Source organism: Lissotriton helveticus, chromosome 1_1, assembly GCF_964261635.1.
Source record: "Lissotriton helveticus chromosome 1_1, aLisHel1.1, whole genome shotgun sequence".
In the NCBI taxonomy this organism is placed as follows: domain Eukaryota; kingdom Metazoa; phylum Chordata; class Amphibia; order Caudata; family Salamandridae; genus Lissotriton; species Lissotriton helveticus.
Window position 1 is genome coordinate 883,320,944 of NC_136057.1, and position 26,756 is coordinate 883,347,699.

The following is a 26,756-nucleotide window of genomic DNA, read 5'->3' on the forward strand; positions in this document are numbered from 1 at the left end:
AGAGTATCTGACTCAGAGGGCAGCCCGGCCCCCGTGCAGACTAGGACAGAGTCTGAATAGCCGCGCCGGCGCCGGCCGCCCTGATTTGCGCATTATGTTTCCAGGGCAACAGGAGCCTCTCAGTCGGACAGGCAGCTGCTGGCAGAAGATACATTGTAGCGCGCCACGGTCTCAGAGCTGCAGCGTCTCCGTTAACTGTTTAGGCACTCGGGCGGCTGGCAGCACCTCTCAGAACACAGAGAGAGCCCGGGCACAGGAGCGCCGCTGGCGCGCCTGGCAGCACAGGTCGAAAATGCGTGACAAATGCATTTCAGTGCGGTGATGCGGATCATGCACTGAAATGCGTGAGCGTCACACCTGTTGCGTGACGCTTGGCAGGACTGCCCTTTTATTGACCAGTGTCACATGACCTGTGACGCCTGGTGGTGGGTGGGTGTTAGGTGTATGGTTACACAGAACAGAGACACTAGTCTTCCGACAGTACAGTTCTCTCTACTCGCACTGAATACTGCCGTCACTTGAAAAACTTGGCAGAGCGGCATTAAATCCAACGGCTTCACATACCTCGACAAAAATAATTCCTGCAACGTTAAATTTTCTTCTTTTCTTCACATTGGCCCAATTCCTGGCGTACTGTTTCTTTAAAGTGTCTCGCAAATTCAATGCATTGGCTTCCTTTAAAACTTGTTTAAAATCCACTGATCTCTTGCACATTCTTAGCCATCTCCAAATAGACACCAATTGTAATGTTGGCACGCCGCATGAACCACAACGAAGATAATCCTCTTAAAGACCTGTTTATTCCTTGACAAAAGGATCACAGGTGAGACCTTCCACTCTAAGACCTCTGTACTACAAATATCCTGAACTGAACCCAGCCTATGGAATGCTCCACACAGTCCATGCCCTATTCTAATAAAGAGTTATTCTACTAACACAACACAGAGCCCGTTGAGGAGCACCAAAATCCTTGGGAGATTAGCACTCCAAGTACACAAGCGCTTGAAATTGAACACATTGGGGAAAAAGCGCCAGCAATACTAACTTGAAATGGAAAAGGTGCGGCAGTTACAGTAGCTGATCATGAACAATTGTTCGGCTCAGCCCAAAACCGCACGCCGCCAGTCTTCTCGGTGTTTTGAAGTTTAAAAAAACAATCATAACTTGGATTTTGTCCGAGTGAAAAGCAACACTTAACAAGATGGCCGCCATGTTTATCAGAGTTTGGAGAAGAACTTAACTTGTCCTCTTTCTCCCTCTATTGTCGCCGGGACCCGGCGCGTGACGTCACTCCCAGCATGCTGCGGGCGGCGGTGGCTGCTGCCTGAGCCTGGGAAGATGGCGGAAGGTGGGGTGGTGGATCTGGAGACCCAGAGGGGCGAGGTTGCGACGCTACAGAAGACACCCCTTCGGAAGGGAGACACCTGGTAATGGGGGCGGGGCTAGGCAATGCAGGTGCCTGTGGGCGTGGCCCCTGCATGGTTGGCGCTTTGGGCACTTGAGCATCTTTGGCAATGGCAGGCCAGGGGTAGGTATCTTAAGAAATAGCAGCAGCAGCTAGATAAAAAAAAAATGACATGGACACAGAGGCCATTGAGGGCACTCATGCCAGTACGCGCCATACGTACCACAGAGTAGATACGAGACAGATGAGAGACATGGACCATACAGACCAGCAAATGCAAATGTTGTGCATTGGACCAAAGGGCAGCTTGAGAGCCACAACCTTTAAGACTAGGCTTTAAAACCATAAAACACTGTAAACGGAAGTGGTGAGTACCTAGTTTTGGTCAGTAGAAAACGTCACTGGCATGTAGAAGGCTATGTCCCACGGGGGATGAGCCGGCGAAGCCAGATAGCCATGTGCTATTGACAACAGCAGAAACGGCTAGAGCGCAGTGCACCAGAAACGTATCATAGGAACCACAAACTTTATCTTAAGAAGTATGGTGCATGGATATGTTACTTCACGGTGCTTTACCAGTAGAGACCAATGAGATCCGAGTCCACCTGGCATGGTATGGAAGCCATTCACGTTTCGTGCAGTAAAGGTTTTGGAGGGAGACACGAGTCCATTGGAAGGGTTATTTATACGAATCCATCTGTTAGCCGTGAAGATAAGTCTGCATGTGGATCATGAATGGGGGACGCGCGTCTGCCGATCAAACTGCAGAAAGAGACAGTGAGTCGGCCTTTTAGGATCCTGGCTTGGTTGCATGTTGTCTAAATAAGGCTTGTGACTCTAGGTGTTTGATAGGGAAGAGCATCTGTGAAAATGTCTGTGTTCGGAGTAGAATAATAACCTTGTCTTTTAAGTGTTAGACTTAATATCAGGTGCGTGTATGTGGGGATGGTAATAAGCTCTGCTGTCAGTACCCGAAGTTATAAGTTAACTTGCTGTTAATATTTTATGGTAGCTATAATTTCAGTTGACAATTTCTGGCAGTGGGAGTAACCTCAACAATCTGTGACTGGGGATAAACATAAACCTATTTGGCGATAAGACATCTGAGAGTCAACATATATCTGAATGACATGATCATGAAATATTTGGCACGTGCTGTCAGTGTTGGCACGGATTGTTAAACTTGTTGATGATGTCTAGAGGCTGATGTAGGTCCGACTGTCAATATATGGTGGCTGACAAAAACCTAAAAATCTTTGTCAAAGTGCAGGTGCAACTTTGCCTATCAGTGTCCCACATGTTTCCAGTCTCGAGGATTAGTAAGTGTCTACTGGGGTATATGTTTCTAATACCCCTCTTGTATTTCTAGTACTGCAGATAGATCTATCTACATATGTTGATAAATGTTGGTGGGCATAAATCAAATTATCAGTCTTCAGGATATACTCAATGGTTGGCTTCCAGCGCCGGGGAGACATCAGTCTTAGTGCTAGTGTTCAAGAGCAGACACAGCCATTTTTTCTTAATAATGTGGATTAATAGACACCAGTAGTTTATGAATTTATTATACGTTATCCTTCATGTAATACAGTTTTTATATAATCCTGATTCACTTAAGCTGTCAATGTCCAGGTGTGTACATAGTGGCAAACATAAGCTTGTTTGCCAGTACCCAATGGCAGACAGGAGAGTATTTGTCCATATCCATGGGTAGACTTAAGATGGGCTGTTATTCGAGGGCAGACATAAATAAGCCTGGGTTACAGTATTCCGAGATTATTGTAATCCTTATTTTCACTGTACAATCAAGACTTAAGCACATCTGGCAGTCTGAGGTGTGGTGGAAGTGACAGTAAGAGGGAGTGACACCTAAGCCCATGTGTCTGTCACATACATACACACTGTCAGCTAAGTGGTAAATTAACTATGTTCTATCATTTAATTTAATTTTTTTATTATATTTTAAGATTCAGAACTCTGAAGGAGATCTGCATGAGAACAATATAAAAAATATAACATACAATAATGCATTCCAACATACATAATTTTAAAGAAACAATACCAGACGAATCATCAATGCAAATAAAAAAAAGTTAAACATTTTGGCACATACCATTTCATTAGGAGAGAACAAGGATTAGCGGGCCTCTTGCGCTGATTGTACATTGTATTTTATAAACACCGGTCTTAAAAAGTGACATAGTGAAAAGTACAATGAGGGACCTGTAAAATTACATGATTTAAATCTAATACATGGAGATTACACAAATCACAAACTCTCTGTCCCTTAGGGACAGCGTCCTAGATCCCGGTTACTATTTGCAGGGGCAGCAATTTAATCTCAGCAGTAAAATTGTTCTATAAACCCTATGAAGGGTATTCCAAGTAAGATGATTTTTTTTTTACATTAACAGCTTTCTTGTATAATCACATTTCTCTCATGACGCTGGCGTAACAAATTGTCCTGGTTCAAACTGATTTTGTCAGAGAATTTTTGTAGATATCTTTTTAAAAAGTATTTGGATGTAGGAAAACCACTAACATGATCTATCACCAAAATATCCCTAGGTTTTTTTTAAAAGGAACTGCAGAATACACTTTTTTATTTTCTTAAGTTGAAGATTTCATACATTAAAGTAGCACTTACTGGCCTAGCATCTCCACCAAACAGACAGTTCCTCACCTTAAAACTGATGCTAGTGCTGTAACAAAAGTTGACAATAGTTCAGAATCCAGATGTAGGATGTACAACACTGCCATGGAATTCAGATAGCAAATCTGATGCAAGATGCGGTCTTCAACTACATTGAAGAAGCTCCAAATACCTCATATCTATCATCTTGCAAGCATAACTTAAGAAATAAGGAATTTTTGCCCTTACAATTGTTAATACATGGGAAAAATAACTTCTCCCGCACAGTTTGTATAATCTATTACTTGCACCAGTTTGCATCACGCCAAGGTGTGCTACTTCTTTCTGTTGCTCGAGTAGATATCATTCTCAAGCAGCAGCTTCCTCAACGTAAGCAGCAGATTTCTCACCGTGAGTGGTCACGACCTGCCACCGCCCGCGTTGAGAAATCTCACCCAGAGGAGATCTAGCATGCGATTTTTCTCGATCACCAACTTAATGTTGGTGAACAATGCAAGGGAAAAAACTTTGCTCTGCGTCACTTAGCAGAGTTTTGGGGAACTCCGCACGAAGTGAGCAAAACTCAGTGAACTGTGTTGGCAGAGTGATATTCTTCGCCCACCCCTAATTTTGGGCTCTTTTTTGGATAGTAGATAATAATGCTAACTTTCCAAGACGTCGCAAACTTTTTTTTTTTTGGATGGTAGTCATGTTCCCATAATGGGGGAAAAAAGCAGCCCAAAGTGTATTCTCCTGTTTAATAATCGAGCTCATGATTTCATCAGAGCCCATTGTGCCACACCCTCTGGCGTTCTTGAGGAAACCCACGATCTTCTGAATTGTAGGGGACACATACAGTTGAACAGTTCTGCATCTACTTAGATCCAAAGTGCGACTAGCATTGAGATTGCTGGTATAAAGATCTGAAAGCATAACTTTAGGAAGAAGGAATTTTTGCCATAAAAATTGTTAATACATGGGCAAAATAACTTCTCTCACACATTTTGTACAATCTACTACTTGCGCCTGCTTACAACATAGCCTTACTCGAATAATGTTTTACATGGTAGTATTCACTGCAATTTCTAGAGAAGAATTTACCTAAATAGGGATATAATTGTACCGTCTCAATTTTTTCATGCCTCATAAACAATTAAACGTCCCTCCCGAGTCTAGAGCCCTTCTTCCGGAAAATAAGGATCTTACTTTTCAAAATGTTTATTTTTAAGTAATGCTCCTCTGTATACTTCTTCCAGTGAGCTAAGGCGCATCTGAAGACCAATGGGTTAGGTCCAGGGCAACGTCGTCTGGATAAAGGAGACAACATTTTGCCAGCTTTCGGAGCATCCCCCTCTACCTTTCCAACTATGAACGAGAGTTCCTTAATATCTAAGGAAAATAACAAAGGTGCCAGCAGACAGCCTTGTTTCAGGCCGTTATGCGTCTGAACATTTTGGGATAATCCCTGATTCCCACCCATCAGTACTTGACTCCAGGTTGACGAGTAAAGTGTTTTAACTAGCCTCCACAAATGTGATGGCATACCCTGGCAAGACCTCTTTCTCCTCAGCATCCGACGATCAACTTTATCAAAAGCCGTGGAGAAGTAAATAAAGGCTGTATACACGACATTCCCTGTGACTGGGGGTACTTTTGTATATTCACTGTAGTACTACTATGTTATCTAATGTACTGCAATTCCTCCTAAATGCAAAAAGAACAATTGTTGGACAGAATGCCGAACAATATCATACATTCACCCAAGTACAAAAACCAGGGCCTAAATCCATCGTTTTTTGTCTCTCCTTGCCTTTCCAGTTTGGACCCAGCCATATGCAAATCAGTCTTGACCCTATGCCCAATGGGAACAGTCCAGCCTGAAATGCAAGGTCAGGTCCTCCCTGGACTGGTAACAAGCATCCTAGGACCAGTTTCAGGGTATCACCCCATATCAGCCAGGATAGCTTGACTCCAGTGGCATGGAGAGCACGGGACCCATGTCTGGGCATACCCGCCCCACTCGGGGTGACAAATGCAAAAAGAACAATTGTTGGACAGAATGCAGAACAATGTTATACATTCACCCCAGTACAGAGATCTGGGCCTAAATCCATAGTTTTTTTTGCTCACCATGCCTTTTCAGTTTGTATCCAGCCATATGCAAATCAGTCTTGACCCTCTGCCGAATGGGAACAGTTCCAGCCCGAACTGCCAGTCCAGGTCCTCCCTGGACTGAAAACAAGCATCCTAGGATCGGTTTCGGTCCACAGAAGACATGGCTTGGCAGTTCGGGCTGGACTGTTCCTATGAGGCACAGGGTCGAGACTGATTTGCATTTAGCTGTATCTGAACTGGGGTGGCGAAGTGAGCTAAAGAACCTGCCACCGCCCGCATTGAGAAATCACAACAGGTGGAGGTCTAGCACGCAATTTTTCTCAAAACTCAGCGACTTCCGCCTGCAGAGTGGAATTCTTCACCCGCCCCTGATTTTGGGCTGTTTTTTGGATCGGGGCACAGTAATGCTACCTTTCCAAGATGTGGCAATGTTTGTTTCCAGAGAGAGAACTGTTCAAATAATGAGCACAAAAAGCTGCCCGGAGTGTAGCCTCCTGTTTAATAATCGAGCTCAGGATTTCATCTGAGCCCATTTTGCCTAAAGCTCTGGCATTCTTTATGAAACCCACAATCTCCTGAATTGTAGGGGGTCAATACAAATCGAACAGTTCTGCTTCTTCTCTTAGATCCAAAGTGCCACTAGCACTGAGATTGCTGGTATATAGATTGGAAATATAATTTGTCTAATCGGCATCAGAGATGGGGACTGCTTGCGCATTTACTCTGGATTCACAATTTTGTGCTACAGTGCGCCAATACTTTCTAACATCGTTTGAAGGTACAGTTTTCCCAGTTTAATCCATTTATCGTCAACGTCGCTTCTCTGATCTAGGGCCTTCAGTCTGGTTCTCTTCAGTTTAAGTCACTAAATTTCACAGTGTGTGGTGATAGAGAAGAACACCGATTGTTTCCTTAACAGCTGATTTATTTCCTGATTTACTGCCTTTACGTTCTGATTAACCTTTAACAATTTTGCCTTTACTATCCAAACTAAGGAAGGATTGCATATGCATTTCATACCAGATTGTTAGATCTCAGCATGCGATCTCCTCTGTACCATTAATGACCTCCAAAAGTTTTAAACCTAGAGCCATTATGCTGCTAGAGCCCCAGAAGGTACATCCATTCATTTTATTATACACTACATCACCCCTCAAGTGGTTAATTGGCTCTGAGCCCTGCAGTGCTAATTCCACATTAGTGCTCAAGATACAATGATCACTCAAAATAGATAACTGTATATTTACATTTGAGAATGACCCATACATCTGACAGGAGACAATCATATAGTCAATCAAGAACTGACCGCCAGAGGAATGAAAATTAAATGGTGTGGGCGTATCGTTTGTAATTTGCCCATTCAAGAACACAAATTTCTTCATCCTACTATTTAGAAATCAGTCCTGATCTCCCTTGTAATATTATTACTAATTGGATGGCACAGGTGGGTGGGTTTACTCCTTTATAAGACCCATGATGAGGCATATCAGAATCACACTGAATTGAGTGAGGCTAAGACCACATGTCTTTCAAATTAAGAGGCGTTACTGAAATCTATGCCAACTTACTTTCTCCTTTGTCAGTTATATAGTTATGTTTGCTCTACTGTGCCGCCTCCACCTCTCTGTGGTTTAAGACTGCATTTGGTTAACATCAATGTCTAGCATGGAAACAGCATTACACGTTTTAAAGGAATCTGCACTGGTAAATCTGTTGTTAGCACAATACAATGTAACATGGAAATCGAGTGATTCCACCAAAAGAAGTAAAAAGAAAAAACCCTGAAAGGACAAATAATTCCTAACACTAACAAAGAAGTTAATCACTCAATTGTGATTTTGGGGAAAAGGGGATTTTGGGGATAAGCCTGAAGTATAGCAGTAAATTATGGGAGACCCGCAGACGAGGTGTGAAATCTCTAAGGAAAGTAAAATAGGGAAAAGCCTGAACAACATCTGATACCGTGGGTTGCACAGAGATAGTACTCTCAACTGAAAAGCAAAGGAGAACCATGAGTGCTTATAACAGCACAGTGTTGGATGTTGAGAACACAATTTATATTTTGCTCTCAGGAAGCAGTATTTAACATGCGGACGCAGACTGTCAAAAAAAATCTGGGAAGTGTAGTTTTCTTTTTATCTAGTACATGCTATGAACTGCCAGTGCCTAAATTCAGAAGCTGCACTTGCAACCATTCTTTCATTGAAACTAAGGGTGGTGAGACTTAAGGTTGAGGAGCAGATGTTAACCTGTGTACCATGTCGATTGACAAACAAAAGTTTAACACTTCGTAACCACAGGTGTACATAGAGTAACCCTAGTTTATTGTGATTTGGGATGGGGGGAGGGGTGTTTAAAATTCCTCTGGTTGTCACTGTGGGAGATTTTGGTAATAGTACTTTTGGGTGAATTTAAGCCCACCAGTCTTTGTTTAGTTAGAGAAGAGAACAACAGTGGTACAATTTTGCCTAATTACTCAATCTGTTCTAATTGTGCATATCGCTAATAAAGTGTGCTGCTGTGCGTGCCCCCATAGCAACTGAGTAAATGTCAGCTGTAATGGATGTGCAAAACATACTGAAAACACATTTATTCTTAAACAAAATTCACTACAAAAATACAGAAATGGTATGAAAACTGGCGCTCTGAAAGAGGACAAAATCGGTGAGGTTCAAAATGGAAACGGTGGCAGAATATTTTAGTCCTGATGATGACACTGAACATTTGTGGTAGTTTAAAACATCAGCTTTTATTTAAGAACTAGGACTGATTCCTACTATTGAAAGCAATACGTGATCTGCATTACTATATTTGTTTTCCAGACATAGCATTTTTTTAAAACAATTTTTTAAAGTAAATCCAACCATATCAGCATTCAGAGTTACATATTAGGGTTTAAACATTGTGAATTGAATGCAATACAAGGTAATTGTTGTACAAATGTGTGCAAATTGTCATTGCAAAAAAGAAATCATAAATGATATGCAAGGCACATATCAATGCCGCGAAGATCACATACTCTCACTTCCCTCGATTTAGCCATACTTAGTGACAATATGTATTTGCATTCATTGCCAGTTGAGTGGGCAATTTGATCTGCTAGATAGCTACGGGCAGGTTCCTATATATGTTTGGGTTTGCTCTACATAAGCCGTTGTGTGGCATATATTTTTGCATTTGTATTACACCATGCTGTATCTTCCTTCCACTGAGCAATCTTAGGAATTGGACCTTTCTTCCATCTCATCACTATTCTGAGTTTTGCGAGTAGCATCACCACTACTGTTAACTTCCTCACATGCTTGAGAAGATCCTTTAGATAGCCAAGTAACATCAACAGAGCAGATTTCATATTCCACCGCTTGCATCTCTTCGTTTTCTAGTTTCAACTGGCGTTGTTGAATTGTGGGGCAGTGGCAGGCTTGGTGGATAAAGTCTGCATGTGGGATTCTACACCTGTTGCATTTATATTGTTTTCTTGGGTCTGTTTTATGCAATTAAATTGATGTCATACATCCTTTTAATAAATTTAAAATGTTATATTATGTGTCTACAATTTGCCACGATTTACAGTTTGTGAACAACAGTATGCCTATTTACTCTCTGACCATTGCTCACCTATGCACAAATTAGAGAGACCTATTTTATCATGTGGATTGCCCAGGCCACTTTCTTATGAAAAAAGCAAAAATGCTTTTTATATAGAACCCTCACCCACCACGGTTTCCCCTTGGTTGCCTGCTTCATCATTGTGTTCCTTCCCGTTCCATATACGGAATGGGGCATGCTGCGACCAATGAAGCTACACAGGAGCACTGAACAATGTCAGACTATATGGCAGAAAATAGGAGCTAGGGAGTGTGGGCGAGGGCTGAGTTTTGTTCTCTGGCTCTAGTGATTAAATGTTTGATCCAATCCAGCTGATCTGTATCGGGAAGGCAAGAAGTCTCGATGATCAGGAGACATGCCATCCCACTAGATGGATGACCAGATGAGAAGATTGATCACAGCGACAATTTGATGGGAATCCATTGAGCTTTCTTTGGATCTTACTATTATTCACTCAAATCTTGGCTCTCCTTTTTGCTTTTTCTGTTTGTTTACTTCCTCGACTTACTGATTGGTTGTTGTGGGATTCTAGTTAACCCATGCTTTGACTCCCTCTGTGAGGATCTGCAGCCTTCTGGCTACAGTGTTGGCCACAAGACCCCCGGTTCTTTTTGTGTTTGGCATTTATTAAAGTAACAGTTGCTATCAACCAGGTATTTTCAACATAACCCCACCAACTCCCATTTTCTTCTATATAGGTTGATACTATGCAGTGCTACTGTGTAGCCTCATTGGTCGCTGCGCACCCCGTTCGAAGCGGAATGGGTAGGAAAGAAATGATGAAGCAGGCCACCAAGGTCAAACCCTGGTGGGGGAAGGTGCTATAAAAAATAAAATTTTTGCTTTTTTTCATAACAAAGTGGCTTGGTTAGTCCATATGATAGAGTAGGCATCTCTAATTTGTGCATAGCTTGAGTTTGAGGAGGAGAAGCGGTCCTCTGCTCTCCCTGATTTGTAGTATTATGTTTTTCACCTATACAACTTTCTCAGTTTTTTTGTCTTTGGTATGTCTGTATGTTTTCTGGTTTCATTAAACCAGCAATACCGCTTGGCAATCCAACCTGAGCATCCATGCAAAGTAACAATTTTAGTTAAGGAATTCATTGAGAAGGCTGTTTTGTAAAGGACGATTTGTTAGTTCTAAAGCCATGCCTAATAATTGAATAATAGGGCTAAATGCTTCCAAACCTTTGATTCTTTTTTTGAGGTTGTGCATTCTTAGAACAGTTGAGGAGCAATCTACTCAATTGACCACTGTTTAAAACATTTATAATCTTCCTTTGAATAAATACTCGGACGACCATTGTTCCCTATTGTTATATATCCAGGTTTCTTTCAGGAGATTGGGTAGCCATATTTCGTTTTCAGTTGTCAAGAGACCTGCATATGCTCACCTGCCAGCATCCATGGGCATTCATAATCCCCTTTGTCTGGGGTTCATTATTAATAGGTGCCAGTGTCCAAATCCAACCTGCCTGCTTGTGTTTTAAAGTAAAGGTAGCCCACCAGTATCCAGGGTGGATATAAGCCCAAAAATGAGTATTGGGGTTGATCATAAGGATAGTTGCAAAATACTGGGCATAGACATCAGCCTGCTTTTGGAGACACACTGAGAAAGGGAGAGATGGACAAAGGTTGTCTATTCTTGTATGTGTAGTCAAAGGTTTTAGTCAATCTTTGCAGCAGTAGACATATTGAGAATTTTTCTTCCTGTTAAGTCTTGTGGAGGTATGAGGCACATTTTGCTCTTGTGATTTAGCAATGTTTCCGAGACTGTCTCATTGTGATAGAGAATAGTTCTACTGAAGAAAAGACATTAGGTTTTCCCTTATCTCTGAGGAAAATGTGGACTGTCTGCAGACAAGAAAGGGAAAGCCCCTCCCCCTTACAGCTAACCTTAGTGATGAGACCCATTTCATGTACATAACTTTAAAAAGAACAAACAATGGCAAATTCAATAGGTCTTGTCTATGCAAGACCTATTGACAGTGCCAATGTTTTTTCCCAGCCATGTACAGTAGCATAACTGAAAGTTTTCAAAAAAAAAAAGCGATGTGATGCTGTCAATGCTGACTGCGTCAAAGAGCTTTTTAGGGTCGAGCGACAGCGCATGCTCTCTTGTTTGCGAAACATTATTATTTACAATAAAAGGATTGCAACCCGCCAGTTGCTTACCATGTATTGGCTTCATTGTCACTCTTCTTTGCTGCCTGCTAATTGGCCAGCGCAAGCTGAGCATAATTTCCATTTCTTTATATGGAGCACGAACCAAGCACAGGTTGATTCTACTTAATTAGTGCCCTTCTGCTGGCAGGGGTGTGGAATTTAATAAAACATCTTCTGTCCATGGGGCAGGTTACTTCATAAATCTACTTGTCCTGTAACAAAATCCACTTATCCCTTTGGTGCCATGTACTGCAGCGACAACTTATGGCAGCAATCTCATTATATAAGAGCTCTGTTATAGCCTTTCTGAGTATGCCAGGGCTCATACCATAGTAGTGTTTGAATACTTGCAATCCCCTTATGTTTCCACGTTTCTGCAGATCTACATACTGGGGCTGAAGGTAGTGGTAAGCAATAGATCAAAGGTTCGAATGCCCTTTTGAGTCTGTCCAAACCTACTAACATGCATGTTTTCAGGATTTTCAACAACTCTTGTCTAATCTGTTACAATTCTGAGAAATGTTGGCAATTCACTCCTGACAATGGCAGAAGTAAACCTTCCTGAGTTTGGAAAAAAGTGGTTGGAGGGAAAGCGAACATGCAAACACTCAGCTTTTCGCATGAGCAAATCTACACATGCATATTTGCTCATGCTAAAATGCCGTTCACAAATATTTTCTAGGAGTACTATTTCTAGTCCTAGTTCTGTAAATTCTGGGGAATTCATGAAAGCCGTATAGATGCACTTAATGCAAGGAAATATACCATGGGTGCACTTTTGAGACTTTCTTCAATAATTAGGCCCCTAATTTGGTCTGGCATTGACCGTGACGTTTTGAGTTTATTAAAATTCTGTCTCTCTCGCTGTATCGTCTGGCTTCACTGTGAGTGACCGCATTCTGCACTTTCACAAGGAGCATATCTGCACACAAAGTAGTTTTGTTTAGTGCCAGTAACTTCTGTGGCAGTGTGTGCTTTTTGAGACCAAAAACAACTTTTGCCAATGTTTGTTATAATGATTAGGGCCCAGCAGCTCCCACACCAATAAGGTTTTACACAAAACCATGCCAAAACAAGTCACACTGACAAAACTAAAAAGCTATCCCCCAATTTCAGACCTATTGGCTTTGCCAATGCTTGTTTATTCCCCCCCCCCCCCATAATCTTACTAAAACTGGTTACACTTCCTCAACGCAAGCAGCAGATTTCGCACCGTGAGTTGTCACGACCTGCCACCGCCCGCGTTGAGAAATCTCACTCAGAGGAGATCTAGCATGCGATTTTTCTCGATCACCAACTTAATGTTGGTGAACAATGCAAGGGAAAAAACTTTGCTCTGCGTCACTTAGAAGAGTTTTGGGGAACTCCGCACGAAGTGGGCAAAACTCAGTGAACTGTGTCGGCAGAGTGATATTCTTCGCCCACCCCTAATTTTGGGCTCTTTTTTGGATAGTAGATAATAATGCTAACTTTCCAAGACGTCGCAAAATTTTTTTTTTTTGGATGGTAGTCATGTTCCCATAATGGGGAAAAAAGCAGCCCAAAGTGTATTCTCCTGTTTAATAATCGAGCTCATGATTTCATCAGAGCCCATTGTGCCACACCCTCTGGCGTTCTTGAGGAAACCCACGATCTTCTGAATTGTAGGGGACACATACAGTTGAACAGTTCTGCATCTACTTAGATCCAAAGTGCGACTAGCATTGAGATTGCTGGTATAAAGATCTGAAAGCATAACTTTAGGAAGAAGGAATTTTTGCCATAAAAATTGTTAATACATGGGCAAAATAACTTCTCTCACACATTTTGTACAATCTACTACTTGCGCCTGCTTACAACATAGCCTTACTCGAATAATGTTTTACATGGTAGTATTCACTGCAATTTCTAGAGAAGAATTTACCTAAATAGGGATATAATTGTACCGTCTCAATTTTTTCATGCCTCATAAACAATTAAACGTCCCTCCCGAGTCTAGAGCCCTTCTTCCGGAAAATAAGGATCTTACTTTTCAAAATGTTTATTTTTAAGTAATGCTCCTCTGTATACTTCTTCCAGTGAGCTAAGGCGCATCTGAAGACCAATGGTTTAGGTCCAGGGCAACGTCGTCTGGATAAAGGAGACAACATTTTGCCAGCTTTCGGAGCATCCCCCTCTACCTTTCCAACTATGAACGAGAGTTCCTTAATATCTAAGGAAAATAGCAAAGGTGCCAGCAGACAGCCTTGTTTCAGGCCGTTATGCGTCTGAACATTTTGGGATAATCCCTGATTCCCACCCATCAGTACTTGACTCCAGGTTGACGAGTAAAGTGTTTTAACTAGCCTCCACAAATGTGATGGCATACCCTGGCAAGACCTCTTTCTCCTCAGCATCCGACGATCAACTTTATCAAAAGCCGTGGAGAAGTAAATAAAGGCTGTATACACGACATTCCCTGTGACTGGGGGTACTTTTGTATATTCACTGTAGTACTACTATGTTATCTAATGTACTGCAATTCCTCCTAAATGCAAAAAGAACAATTGTTGGACAGAATGCCGAACAATATCATACATTCACCCAAGTACAAAAACCAGGGCCTAAATCCATCGTTTTTTGTCTCTCCTTGCCTTTCCAGTTTGGACCCAGCCATATGCAAATCAGTCTTGACCCTATGCCCAATGGGAACAGTCCAGCCTGAAATGCAAGGTCAGGTCCTCCCTGGACTGGTAACAAGCATCCTAGGACCAGTTTCAGGGTATCACCCCATATCAGCCAGGATAGCTTGACTCCAGTGGCATGGAGAGCACGGGACCCATGTCTGGGCATACCCGCCCCACTCGGGGTGACAAATGCAAAAAGAACAATTGTTGGACAGAATGCAGAACAATGTTATACATTCACCCCAGTACAGAGATCTGGGCCTAAATCCATAGTTTTTTTTGCTCACCATGCCTTTTCAGTTTGTATCCAGCCATATGCAAATCAGTCTTGACCCTCTGCCGAATGGGAACAGTTCCAGCCCGAACTGCCAGTCCAGGTCCTCCCTGGACTGAAAACAAGCATCCTAGGATCGGTTTCGGTCCACAGAAGACATGGCTTGGCAGTTCGGGCTGGACTGTTCCTATGAGGCACAGGGTCGAGACTGATTTGCATTTAGCTGTATCTGAACTGGGGTGGCGAAGTGAGCTAAAGAACCTGCCACTGCCCGCATTGAGAAATCACAACAGGTGGAGGTCTAGCACGCAATTTTTCTCAAAACTCAGCGACTTCCGCCTGCAGAGTGGAATTCTTCACCCGCCCCTAATTTTGGGCTGTTTTTTGGATCGGGGCACAGTAATGCTACCTTTCCAAGATGTGGCAATGTTTGTTTCCAGAGAGAGAAGTGTTCAAATAATGAGCACAAAAAGCTGCCCGGAGTGTATCCTCCTGTTTAATAATCGAGCTCAGGATTTCATCTGAGCCCATTTTGCCTAAAGCTCTGGCATTCTTTATGAAACCCACAATCTCCTGAATTGTAGGGGGTCCATACAAATCGAACAGTTCTGCTTCTTCTCTTAGATCCAAAGTGCCACTAGCACTGAGATTGCTGGTATATAGATTGGAAATATAATTTGTCTAATCGGCATCAGAGATGGGGACTGCTTGCGCATTTACTCTGGATTCACAATTTTGTGCTACAGTGCGCCAATACTTTCTAACATCGTTTGAAGGTACAGTTTTCCCAGTTTAATCCATTTATCGTCAACGTCGCTTCTCTGATCTAGGGCCTTCAGTCTGGTTCTCTTCAGTTCAAGTCACTAAATTTCACAGTGTGTGGTGATAGAGAAGAACACCGATTGTTTCCTTAACAGCTGATTTATTTCCTGATTTACTGGCTTTACGTTCTGATTAACCTTTAACAATTTTGCCTTTACTACCCAAACTAAGGAAGGATTGCATATGCATTTCATACCAGATTGTTAGATCTCAGCATGCGATCTCCTCTACCATTAATTACCTCCAAAAGTTTTAAACCTAGAGCCATTATGCTGCTAGAGCCCCAGAAGGTACATCCATTCATTTTATTATACACTGCATCACCCCTCAAGTGGTTAATTGGCTCTGAGCCCTGCAGTGCTAATTCCACATTAGTGCTCAAGATACAATGATCACTCAAAATAGATAACTGTATATTTACATTTGAGAATGACCCATACATCTGACAGGAGACAATCATATAGTCAATCAAGAACTGACCGCCAGAGGAATGAAAATTAAATGGTGTGGGCGTATCATTTGTAATTTGCCCATTCAAGAACACAAATTTCTTCATCCTACTATTTAGAAATCAGTCCTGATCTCCCTTGTAATATTATTACTAATTGGATGGCACAGGTGGGTGGGTTTACTCCTCTATAAGACCCATGATGAGGCATATCAGAATCACACTGAATTGAGTAAGGCTAAGACCATATGTCTTTCAAATTAAGAGGCGTTACTGAAATCTATGCCAACTTACTTTCTCCTTTGTCAGTTATATAGTTATGTTTGCTCTACTGTGCCGCCTCCACCTCTCTGTGGTTTAAGACTGCATTTGGTTAACATCAATGTCTAGCATGGAAACAGCATTACACGTTTAAAGGAATCTGCACTGGTAAATCTGTTGTTAGCACAATACAATGTAACATGGAAATCGAGTGATTCCACCAAAAGAAGTAAAAAGAAAAAACCCTGAAAGGACAAATAATTCCTAACACTAACAAAGAAGTTAATCACTCAATTGTGATTTTGGGGAAAAGGGGATTTTGGGGATAAGCCTGAAGTATAGGAGTAAATTATGGGAGAACCGCAGACGAGGTGTGAAATCTCTAAGGAAAGTAAAATAGGGAAAAGCCTGAACAACATCTGATACCGTGGGTTGCACAGAGATAGTACTCTCAACTGAAAAGCAAAGGAGAACCATGAGTGCTTATAACAGCACAGTGTTGGATGTTGAGAACACAATTTATATTTTGCTCTCAGGAAGCAGTATTTAACATGCGGACGCAGACTGTCAAAAAAAATCTGGGAAGTGTAGTTTTCTTTTTATCTAGTACATGCTATGAACTGCCAGTGCCTAAATTCAGAAGCTGCACTTGCAACCATTCTTTCATTGAAACTAAGGGTGGTGAGACTTAAGGTTGAGGAGCAGATGTTAACCCGTGTACCATGTCGATTGACAAACAAAAGTTTAACACTTCGTAACCACAGGTGTACATAGAGTAACCCTAGCTTATTGTGATTTGGGATGGGGGGAGGGGTGTTTAAAATTCCTCTGGTTGTCACTGTGGGAGATTTTGGTAATAGTACTTTTGGGTGAATTTAAGCCCACCAGTCTTTGTTTAATTAGAGAAGAGAACAACAGTGGTACAATTTTGCCGAATTACTCAATCTGTTCTAATTGTGCATATCGCTAATAAAGTGTGCTGCTGTGCGTGCCCCCATAGCAACTGAGTAAATGTCAGCTGTAATGGATGTGCAAAACATACTGAAAACACATTTATTCTTAAACAAAATTCACTACAAAAATACAGAAATGGTATGAAAACTGGTGCTCTGAAAGAGGACAAAATCAGTGAGGTTCAAAATGGAAAAGGTGGCAGAATATTTTAGTCCTGATGATGACACTGAACATTTGTGGTAGTTTAAAACATCAGCTTTTATTTAAGAACTAGGACTGATTCCTACTATTGAAAGCAATACGTGATCTGCATTACTATATTTGTTTTCCAGACATAGCATTTTTTTAAAACAATTTTTTAAAGTAAATCCAACCATATCAGCATTCAGAGTTACATATTAGGGTTTAAACATTGTGAATTGAATGCAATACAAGGTAATTGTTGTACAAATGTGTGCAAATTGTCATTGCAAAAAAGAAATCATAAATGATATGCAAGGCACATATCAATGCCACGAAGATCACATACTCTCACTTCCCTCGATTTAGCCATACTTAGTGACAATATGTATTTGCATTCATTGCCAGTTGAGCGGGCAATTTGATCTGCTAGATAGCTACGGGCAGGTTCCAAATATGTTTGGGTTTGCTCTACATAAGCCGTTGTGTGGCATATATTTTTGCATTTGTATTACACCATGCTGTATCTTCCTTCCACTGAGCAATCTTAGGAATTGGACCTTTCTTCCATCTCATCACTATTCTGAGTTTTGCGAGTAGCATCACCACTACTGTTAACTTCCTCACATGCTTGAGAAGATCCTTTAGATAGCCAAGTAACATCAACAGAGCAGATTTCATATTCCACCGCTTGCATCTCTTCGTTTTCTAGTTTCAACTGGCGTTGTTGAATTGTGGGGCAGTGGCAGGCTTGGTGGATAAAGTCTGCATGTGGGATTCTACACCTGTTGCATTTATATTGTTTTCTTGGGTCTGTTTTATGCAATTAAATTGATGTCATACATCCTTTTAATAAATTTAAAATGTATTATTATGTGTCTACAATTTGCCACGATTTACAGTTTGTGAACAACAGTATGCCTATTTACTCTCTGACCATTGCTCACCTATGCACAAATTAGAGAGACCTATTTTATCATGTGGATTGCCCAGGCCACTTTCTTATGAAAAAAGCAAAAATGCTTTTTATATAGAACCCTCACCCACCACGGTTTCCCCTTGGTTGCCTGCTTCATCATTTTGTTCCTTCCCGTTCCATATACGGAATGGGGCATGCTGCGACCAATGAAGCTACACAGGAGCACTGAACAATGTCAGACTATATGGCAGAAAATAGGAGCTAGGGAGTGTGGGCGAGGGCTGAGTTTTGTTCTCTGGCTCTAGTGATTAAATGTTTGATCCAATCCAGCTGATCTGTATCGGGAAGGCAAGAAGTCTCGATGATCAGGAGACATGCCATCCCACTAGATGGATGACCAGATGAGAAGATTGATCACAGCGACAATTTGATGGGAATCCATTGAGCTTTCTTTGGATCTTACTATTATTCACTCAAATCTTGGCTCTCCTTTTTGCTTTTTCTGTTTGTTTACTTCCTCGACTTACTGATTGGTTGTTGTGGGATTCTAGTTAACCCATGCTTTGACTCCCTCTGTGAGGATATGCAGACTTCTGGCTACAGTGTTGGCCACAAGACCCCCGGTTCTTTTTGTGTTTGGCATTTATTAAAGTAACAGTTGCTATCAGCCAGGTATTTTCAACATAACCCCACCAACTCCCATTTTCTTCTATATAGGTTGATACTATGCAGTGCTACTGTGTAGCCTCATTGGTCGCTGCGCACCCCGTTCGAAGCGGAATGGGTAGGAAAGAAATGATGAAGCAGGCCACCAAGGTCAAACCCTGGTGGGGGAAGGTGCTATAAAAAATACAATTTTTGCTTTTTTTCATAACAAAGTGGCTTGGTTAGTCCATATGATAGAGTAGGCATCTCTAATTTGTGCATAGCTTGAGTTTGAGGAGGAGAAGCGGTCCTCTGCTCTCCCTGATTTGTAGTATTATGTTTTTCACCTGTACAACTTTCTCAGTTTTTTTTTGTCTTTGGTATGTCTGTATGTTTTCTGGTTTCATTAAACCAGTAATACCGCTTGGCAATCCAACCTGAGCATCCATGCAAAGTAACAATTTTAGTTAAGGAATTCATTGAGAAGGCTGTTTTGTAAAGGACGATTTGTTAGTTCTAAAGCCATGCCTAATAATTGAATAATAGGGCTAAATGCTTCCAAACCTTTGATTCTTTTTTTGAGGTTGTGCATTCTTAGAACAGTTGAGGAGCAATCTACTCAATTGACCACTGTTTAAAACATTTATAATCTTCCTTTGAATAAATACTCTTGGACGACCATTGTTCCCTATTGTTATATATCCAGGTTTCTTTCAGGAGATTGGGTAGCCATATTTCGTTTTCAGCTGTCAAGAGACCTGCATATGCTCACCTGCCAGCATCCATGGGCATTCATAATCCCCTTTGTCTGGGGTTCATTATTAATAGGTGCCAGTGTCCAAATCCAACCTGTCTGCTTGTGTTTTAAAGTAAAGGTAGCCCACCAGTATCCAGGGTGGATATAAGCCCAAAAATGAGTATTGGGGTTGATCATAAGGATAGTTGCAAAATACTGGGCATAGACATCAGCCTGCTTTTGGAGACACACTGAGAAAGGGAGAGATGGACAAAGGTTGTCTATTCTTGTATGTGTAGTCAAAGGTTTTAGTCAATCTTTGCAGCAGTAGACATATTGAGAATTTTTCTTCCTGTTAAGTCTTGTGGAGGTATGAGGCACATTTTGCTCTTGTGATTTAGCAATGTTTCCGAGACTGTCTCATTGTGATAGAGAATAGTTCTACTGAAGAAAAGACATTAGGTTTTCCCTTATCTCTGAGGAAAATGTGGACTGTCTGCAGACAAGAAAGGGAAAGCCCCTCCCCCTTACAGCTAACCTTAGTGATGAGACCCATTTCATGTACATAACTTTAAAAAGAACAAACAATGGCAAATTCAATAGGTCTTGTCTATGCAAGACCTATTGACAGTGCCAATGTTTTTTCCCAGCCATGTACAGTAGCATAACTGAAAGTTTTCACACAAAAAAGCGATGTGATGCTGTTAATGTTGACTGTGTCAAAGAGCTTTTTAGGGTCGAGCGACAGCGCATGCTCTCTTGTTTGCGAAACATTATTATTTACAATAAAAGGATTGCAACCCGCCAGTTGCTTACCATGTATTGGCTTCATTGTCACTCTTCTTTGCTACCTGCTAATGGGCCAGCGCAAGCTGAGCATAATTTCCATTTCTTTATATGGAGCACGAACCAAGCACAGGTTGATTCTACTTAATTAGTGCCCTTCTGCTGGCAGGGGTGTGGAATTTAATAAAACATCTTCTGTCCATGGGGCAGGTTACTTCATAAATCTACTTGTCCTGTAACAAAATCCACTTATCCCTTTGGTGCCATGTACTGCAGCGACAAATTATGGCAGCAATCTCATTATATAAGAGCTCTGTTATAGCCTTTCTGATTATGCCAGGGCTCATACCATAGTAGTGTTTGAATACTTGCAATCCCCTTATGTTTCCACGTTTCTGCAGATCTACATACTGGGGCTGAAGGTAGTGGTAAGCAATAGATCAAAGGTTCGAATGCCCTTTTGAGTCTGTCCAAACCTACTAACATGCATGTTTTCAGGATTTTCAACAACTCTTGTCTAATCTGTTACAATTCTGAGAAATGTTGGCAATTCACTCCTGACAATGGCAGAAGTAAACCTTCCTGAGTTTGGGGAAAAAAGTGGTTGGAGGGAAAGCGAACATGCAAACACTCAGCTTTTAGCATGAGCAAATCTACACATGCATATTTGCTCATGCTAAAATGCCGTTCACAAATATTTTCTAGGAGTACTATTTCTAGTCCTAGTTCTGTAAATTCTGGGGAATTCATGAAAGCCGTATAGATGCACTTAATGCAAGGAAATATACCATGGGTGCACTTTTGAGACTTTCTTCAATAATTAGGCCCCTAATTTGGTCTGGCATTGACCGTGACGTTTTGAGTTTATTAAAATTCTGTCTCTCTCGCTGTATCGTCTGGCTTCACTGTGAGTGACCGCATTCTGCACTTTCACAAGGAGCATATCTGCTCACAAAGTAGTTTTGTTTAGTGCCAGTAACTTCTGTGGCAGTGTGTGCTTTTTGAGACCAAAAACAACTTTTGCCAATGTTTGTTATAATGATGAGGGCCCAGCAGCTCCCATGCCAATAAGGTTTTACACAAAACCATGCCAAAACAAGTCACACTGAGAAAACTAAAAAGCTGACCACCAATTTCAGACCTATTGGCTTTGCCAATGCTTGTTTATCCCACCCCCCCCCACCCATAATCTTACTAAAACTGGTTACACTGATTTTCCATTATGAATATTTTTGGGAAATACTAGCATGCATCAACACGTTACTAAATGATGCTGCAAAGAAATGGCACCTAAAATGTTACAGTGGTTTAGAGAAATGTTTTTTTTCCTGCTCTCATTTTTTTATGGACATTTTATTTTGAAAGCAAAGAATCATCAATCTTGCTTTCAAGCTTCTGCAAATATTTGCATGAATTCAGAGAGCATCTGGGATCATTATACATAACCTCATATTGCTAAACTTAGAAAACGTGTGTACACATTTTAATACTGGAACCACTGTCAGTAACGCAGTCAGAGCTGACAACATTTACTTAGATCTCACCCTAATAATAAAGGCGTTCAATGAATGAATCATAAATACAAGTTTGAACAGCATTATCATATGGATAAAAATATTACCTTAACTACCGACAGTGCCCTTACCTGATACATAATGTTGTAATGCAAACTGGCAGCCAAGGGTTTGTCCTGCAGGGGTTTGGGCTTACTTGTCCCAAGGACAAAATACACATGAAAACCTGTTGCCCTAGACCCCAAACAATATGTCCTGGGCGCCGGGCTTTAGGAATTCCACATCCCAGACCCTGGCTGCTCAAGCTGTGATTCGGGTACAATTTCTTCTCTCCTCTCCCACATCTCCTGCTCCAGTCTGGCTCCCCCTCCCTTGTATTGTGGACAGACTGGACAAGCAAAGATGGACTATAACGATGAGGTAAAAAATAATGGGTAGACATACAATGACAGGGCAAGCAACAATACTGCAGGCCGGGAGAGACTGCCTTCAAACACTTGTGCTCTTATGGAGTGCTACAACAAATGTGTAGGTCTCTCCTACGCAGCGCGCAAGCGGTGTTTTGGAGACCTCTTGGAATCGTTCCAGGCTTTATTGGAAACTCTTGCATGTTCTGCACTGTTCCTAATGAGCCCTCGTGCATGTACAGCGTTTACCTTGCCGGAGCAAGCAGTGGTGCCATCTGTTTGTAATTACCCGTTCCTTACAATGCCAATTGACCAGAAACTTCCTGCAAACTTTTTTATTCAAAGACTCCTTGTCCTGGGAAATGATTGAGCGCACGCTGGTGGCCCACCGCTGTCCACTCTTTTCAGTCGGCACAGAGGAGAGATAGCCACTGAGTTCTGCCCGGGTCTCGCCCTGATCAGCAGTACCTCACTGCACCGTTAGATGGGTGCTCCTGAGAGGCAGGGGACGCCAGTTGGAGGGAAATCTGGGATTGCAAAAAACAAGGGAATTCGCCTGGAGCTGACTCACGGCGTAGATGTGCACAGAGAACTGCAGCCGCTGGTTCATTCACTTACTTAAAAGAAGTGAGGGGGCAGAGCTCACGCTGACAGCAGCACCAGCAGTAACCCTGGCTGCACCTCCCTCCTTGTGCGCTCCAAGTGGACTCGACATCCCACAGCAGTGCGAGGTAAGCAGATCGCTTTTCAGTTTTTCAAAAGTTTTTAATCTCATCTTTCTTGGTCCTGTTGGTACAGACAGTATTTTAATCTTCGCTTTTGGTTGGTGGGGAGAGAAAAATGATTTTAGACAAAGAAAAAACATAATGGGAAACGCATCTGTGTAAGTAGCAGTTTTGCACTTTGTGCCCGGCTGTCGTTTAAATAGTCACAGAGATAAATTGAAGCCCGATTGAACGCTGAAAACTTATGCAACACTCTCGGAATGCCCAATCTAAGGTTTTTTTTGTCCACTGAATAAACCCTCTAGAAAAAGGAGTGCATGGGGGGGGGGGGGGGGTGTAATTTTGTGGCCGAATAGCTGTCTTCGGAACTCGGCGACCAGGCTGCAATTCTGGCTCCTCCTCTTGAACCACAGCCATGTGTGATTCTGGTTAAGTAATTATAGCTCTCTATACATCAAATGAAAATGAACTTAGGAAGTAATGTAAAAAGTGGGCGTATTGTGCCAAACTCCTCTGTGGATGGATCGAAGACTGCATAGCAGTGGGCTGTGAGTCGGTTTTTGCATCACCTGCATACAATTAAAGAAAATAACAATAAAAGGGCAGCTATCAGGCTGACGTTAAAATATATTTTTAAGGATAAAGTTTCACATGGTCATGTTCCTGCTGTCTGTGATCATAGCAACCTTTAGGATCAACCTGGACCTTTGCTAAAGCTATTTTTTTGCTTTGTTCAGACAGTGCATGTAAAAAGGAAGAAGAGCTCCAGTGGTTTACTTTCCTGTTAAATTAGAAATTGGAGATATGTCTTATTAGCTGGTCAAATGCCCTAATCTAGTGGCTACTGAGGTTCTTCTTTCTCTCACCCCCCTCTCTTTCTTTTTTTTTTAAAGTTCTTTTTATTAGGCAAAAACAATAAAGAAACAATAGGTGACCGATTTCAAAGTAACATCAATAAATGAATGACATTTCCATACTTTTATTAATTGCAATTGAACACGGGTGTCGGATTAGGGGGACCCTCGCACTTCGGTTTCACTGGGCTCCACTGGGAGGGCACATATGTCTCCCCTGTAAGCATTCCAAGCCTCCCATACGTTATTCCACTTCCTGGGGCAGCCCCTCGCCAATTATACTGACCTTTCCCTGAACATACTCCAGTCCAAGTCCTCCTTCCATTTCTCCACCCGGGGGGGGCTGGCTGGCTCCCCACAATTGGGCCACGTTACGTTTGGCTATCATGAGTGCCAGAGTTACCCACTGTTTCTGATAGGAACTGAGGCCTGTTGGCTCCAAGACATTTAAAATACACCTACGTGCCTCCGGACCCAGCTCCGAGTTCAGGACTGTTCGTAGCGTGTCATGGACCTTCACCCAGATCTCCTGGACCCTAACGCAGTGCCATAGGATATGCAGGAAGGGGAACATCCTTAACAACGCAACTATTACCCCGCACTACCATCACAACGCGGGGATTACAACGAAAGTCTTTACAACGACTTTCGCTGGAGGGCGCTGTTGGATAGGAAATAGTTTAATTTTCTATCCAACACCTTCCCTACTATCCACGGGGACTGGAGTTGGAATAGAAAATTAAACTATTCGACTATACAGCGCCCCCAACGCAAGTCGTCGTAACGACTTGCGTTGTAATCCCTGCGTTGTGATGGAATGTGGGGTAAAAGCATGCGTTGTATTTGTAGGAAGGTGGATATCTGACTATGGTTACCCCCAAACTTTTTGCCTAGTGTTTAGCTGGTTTTTGACTTAGTTGGCCTGGGATCCTGCTATTCAGGGCCCCAGGCTAATTGCTCTCTCCTTAAAATGGACTCCATGTACCTTAGGTACATACCCAATTGGAACTGGTTCACCTTATTGGCCCCTGTAACAGTGTACCCAGGTACCCAGGGCATAGGTGCTTCCAAGGCCTACCAGGGGCTGCAGCATGTATTGTGCCACCCCTGGCCTGGCCTCCATATTTGACACAACTGGCTGATCACTCAGCTGGGGTAAGTCGGTGTAACCACCCCTTACTTAGGTGTAGTATGCCTATACCTAACCCAAAATGGACACATATGTTCCTATCAGCTACTCCTATGGAAGGCCTCATCAATCCTGGAGGCAGAGTGCTTGGAAATATGTGAGATGGTGCTCTGGCATGAGCTGAGCCTGTCTGCAGCTTTCGGAACCATGTCCTTTAGCTGTTCCATGATACTGCCATACCATATACTCTTAAGTGCATTATGAACCTCGCGGTTAAATGCTATCTTTGGTTTGGCTTTATCAAAACATGTCGAGTAAGGTGTCATACGAATTGGAATACTACCCCTTCGCCAGTTCTGGCGACGGGGGTAGCATTTCACCCTTCTAGAGGGATACGACATGTACCTAACCTGAACCCCGGTTAAAGTTAAACAGAGCCTCAGCATCACAAAATGGATGCTGCCACCACAGACACAAGTCTGACCTCCTGCTGCTGGGAGTCCTTCCAGCGAGGGCAGCTTGGACAAAGGGTTTCCTGCCTTGGGAGGTGCTAGCACCACCCTAGACAGGATTTTGTGTATTGGGTAGGACAGGGCTGAATAGAATCAGACATGCCTGGGGCACACAAGGTGTCCCTGTGCATATGCCAGTTCAAGCCCCAGTCTTGGCGCGAAGCTGGACAAAGGAAAGGGGGTGTAACCACCCCCCTTCCTGGTCCCACCCAGAGTAGGGACCTAGTAGGTGATCCGGCCCCCAGATTTGGAATAAGAGTAGGAGCTGTGTCCTTAGACTTCAGATCATCCTGAACTCGCCTTGAAATACAGACGAAACTTGGACTTCGACATTCTGCTGCACAGAAGACTGAAGAGAATCTCCCTTGTGGCCAAGGAGTGACCACCCTGTGAATACAGGCACCAACCAGCAACTCGACGTCTGCTTTGCCGCCGCCTCCCCCCGCCGGAGCCCGAGCCCAGAGCCTGACAAGACCCAGACTCCCAGACATCTCAGAGCCCGATCCACAGTCCCTGCAAAGAAGCGACCCGTGGAGGCACCGAGAGACGTGGGACCGGACATCTTGAAGACCCCCGAAGAGCTGACTGCGCAGCACCCGAGGCACCCTCGACGCTGTGCTTTGGGGTTTGAGAAGCCCCAACACCGAGCAGCATTTGCACCGAAAGATCAGCCCCCCAGCATCTCCACGATCTGCGTGGGGCCCTTTTGCACTTTGCCACTCGACGCGTCATCCCGGTCACTTGCCACGCGGCTAGTGGCCATCTTGGCGACGAAAACTACGACTTACACTGCTGGTCTGGTTGCTCCAGACTGGCCCTTGCTCCCCTGAAAAGGAGCACCCGCTCTGACCTTGCTGGTCCGAGTGAGAAGCTTGAATTGATTCCTGCGTGACTTGCTTTTGCCAAGGCCTGTTTGCTCCAATCAAGTTGCCGACACCGCCATCAGCGAGAGCCATCGTGGGACAGCTCGTGATCGACTCCTGGACGTCCTTGACCTCTTCGTGTCCACGTGGCTGCA

The 26,756-nt window shown here is 42.7% G+C and overlaps 1 protein-coding gene across 8 annotated transcripts in view; it reads left to right on the forward strand.

Annotated features, from left to right (window-relative positions):
• Nucleotides 1-1,303: 1,303 nt before the first annotated feature.
• USP15 (ubiquitin specific peptidase 15) overlaps nucleotides 1,304-26,756 on the forward strand; it is an 814,317-nt gene continuing 788,864 nt past the window's right edge. For 3 of the 8 annotated variants that reach the window (XM_078675595.1, XM_078675610.1, XM_078675627.1), the window contains exon 1: nucleotides 1,312-1,427. In XM_078675595.1, the coding sequence (XP_078531721.1) occupies nucleotides 1,339-1,427 (89 nt within the window). In that variant the 5' untranslated portion in view covers nucleotides 1,312-1,338. Of the gene's footprint in view, nucleotides 1,428-1,467; nucleotides 1,529-26,756 lie in introns of those variants that run through there. The other 5 variants (XM_078675644.1, XM_078675586.1, XM_078675635.1 and 2 more) reach the window with 5 other exon arrangements.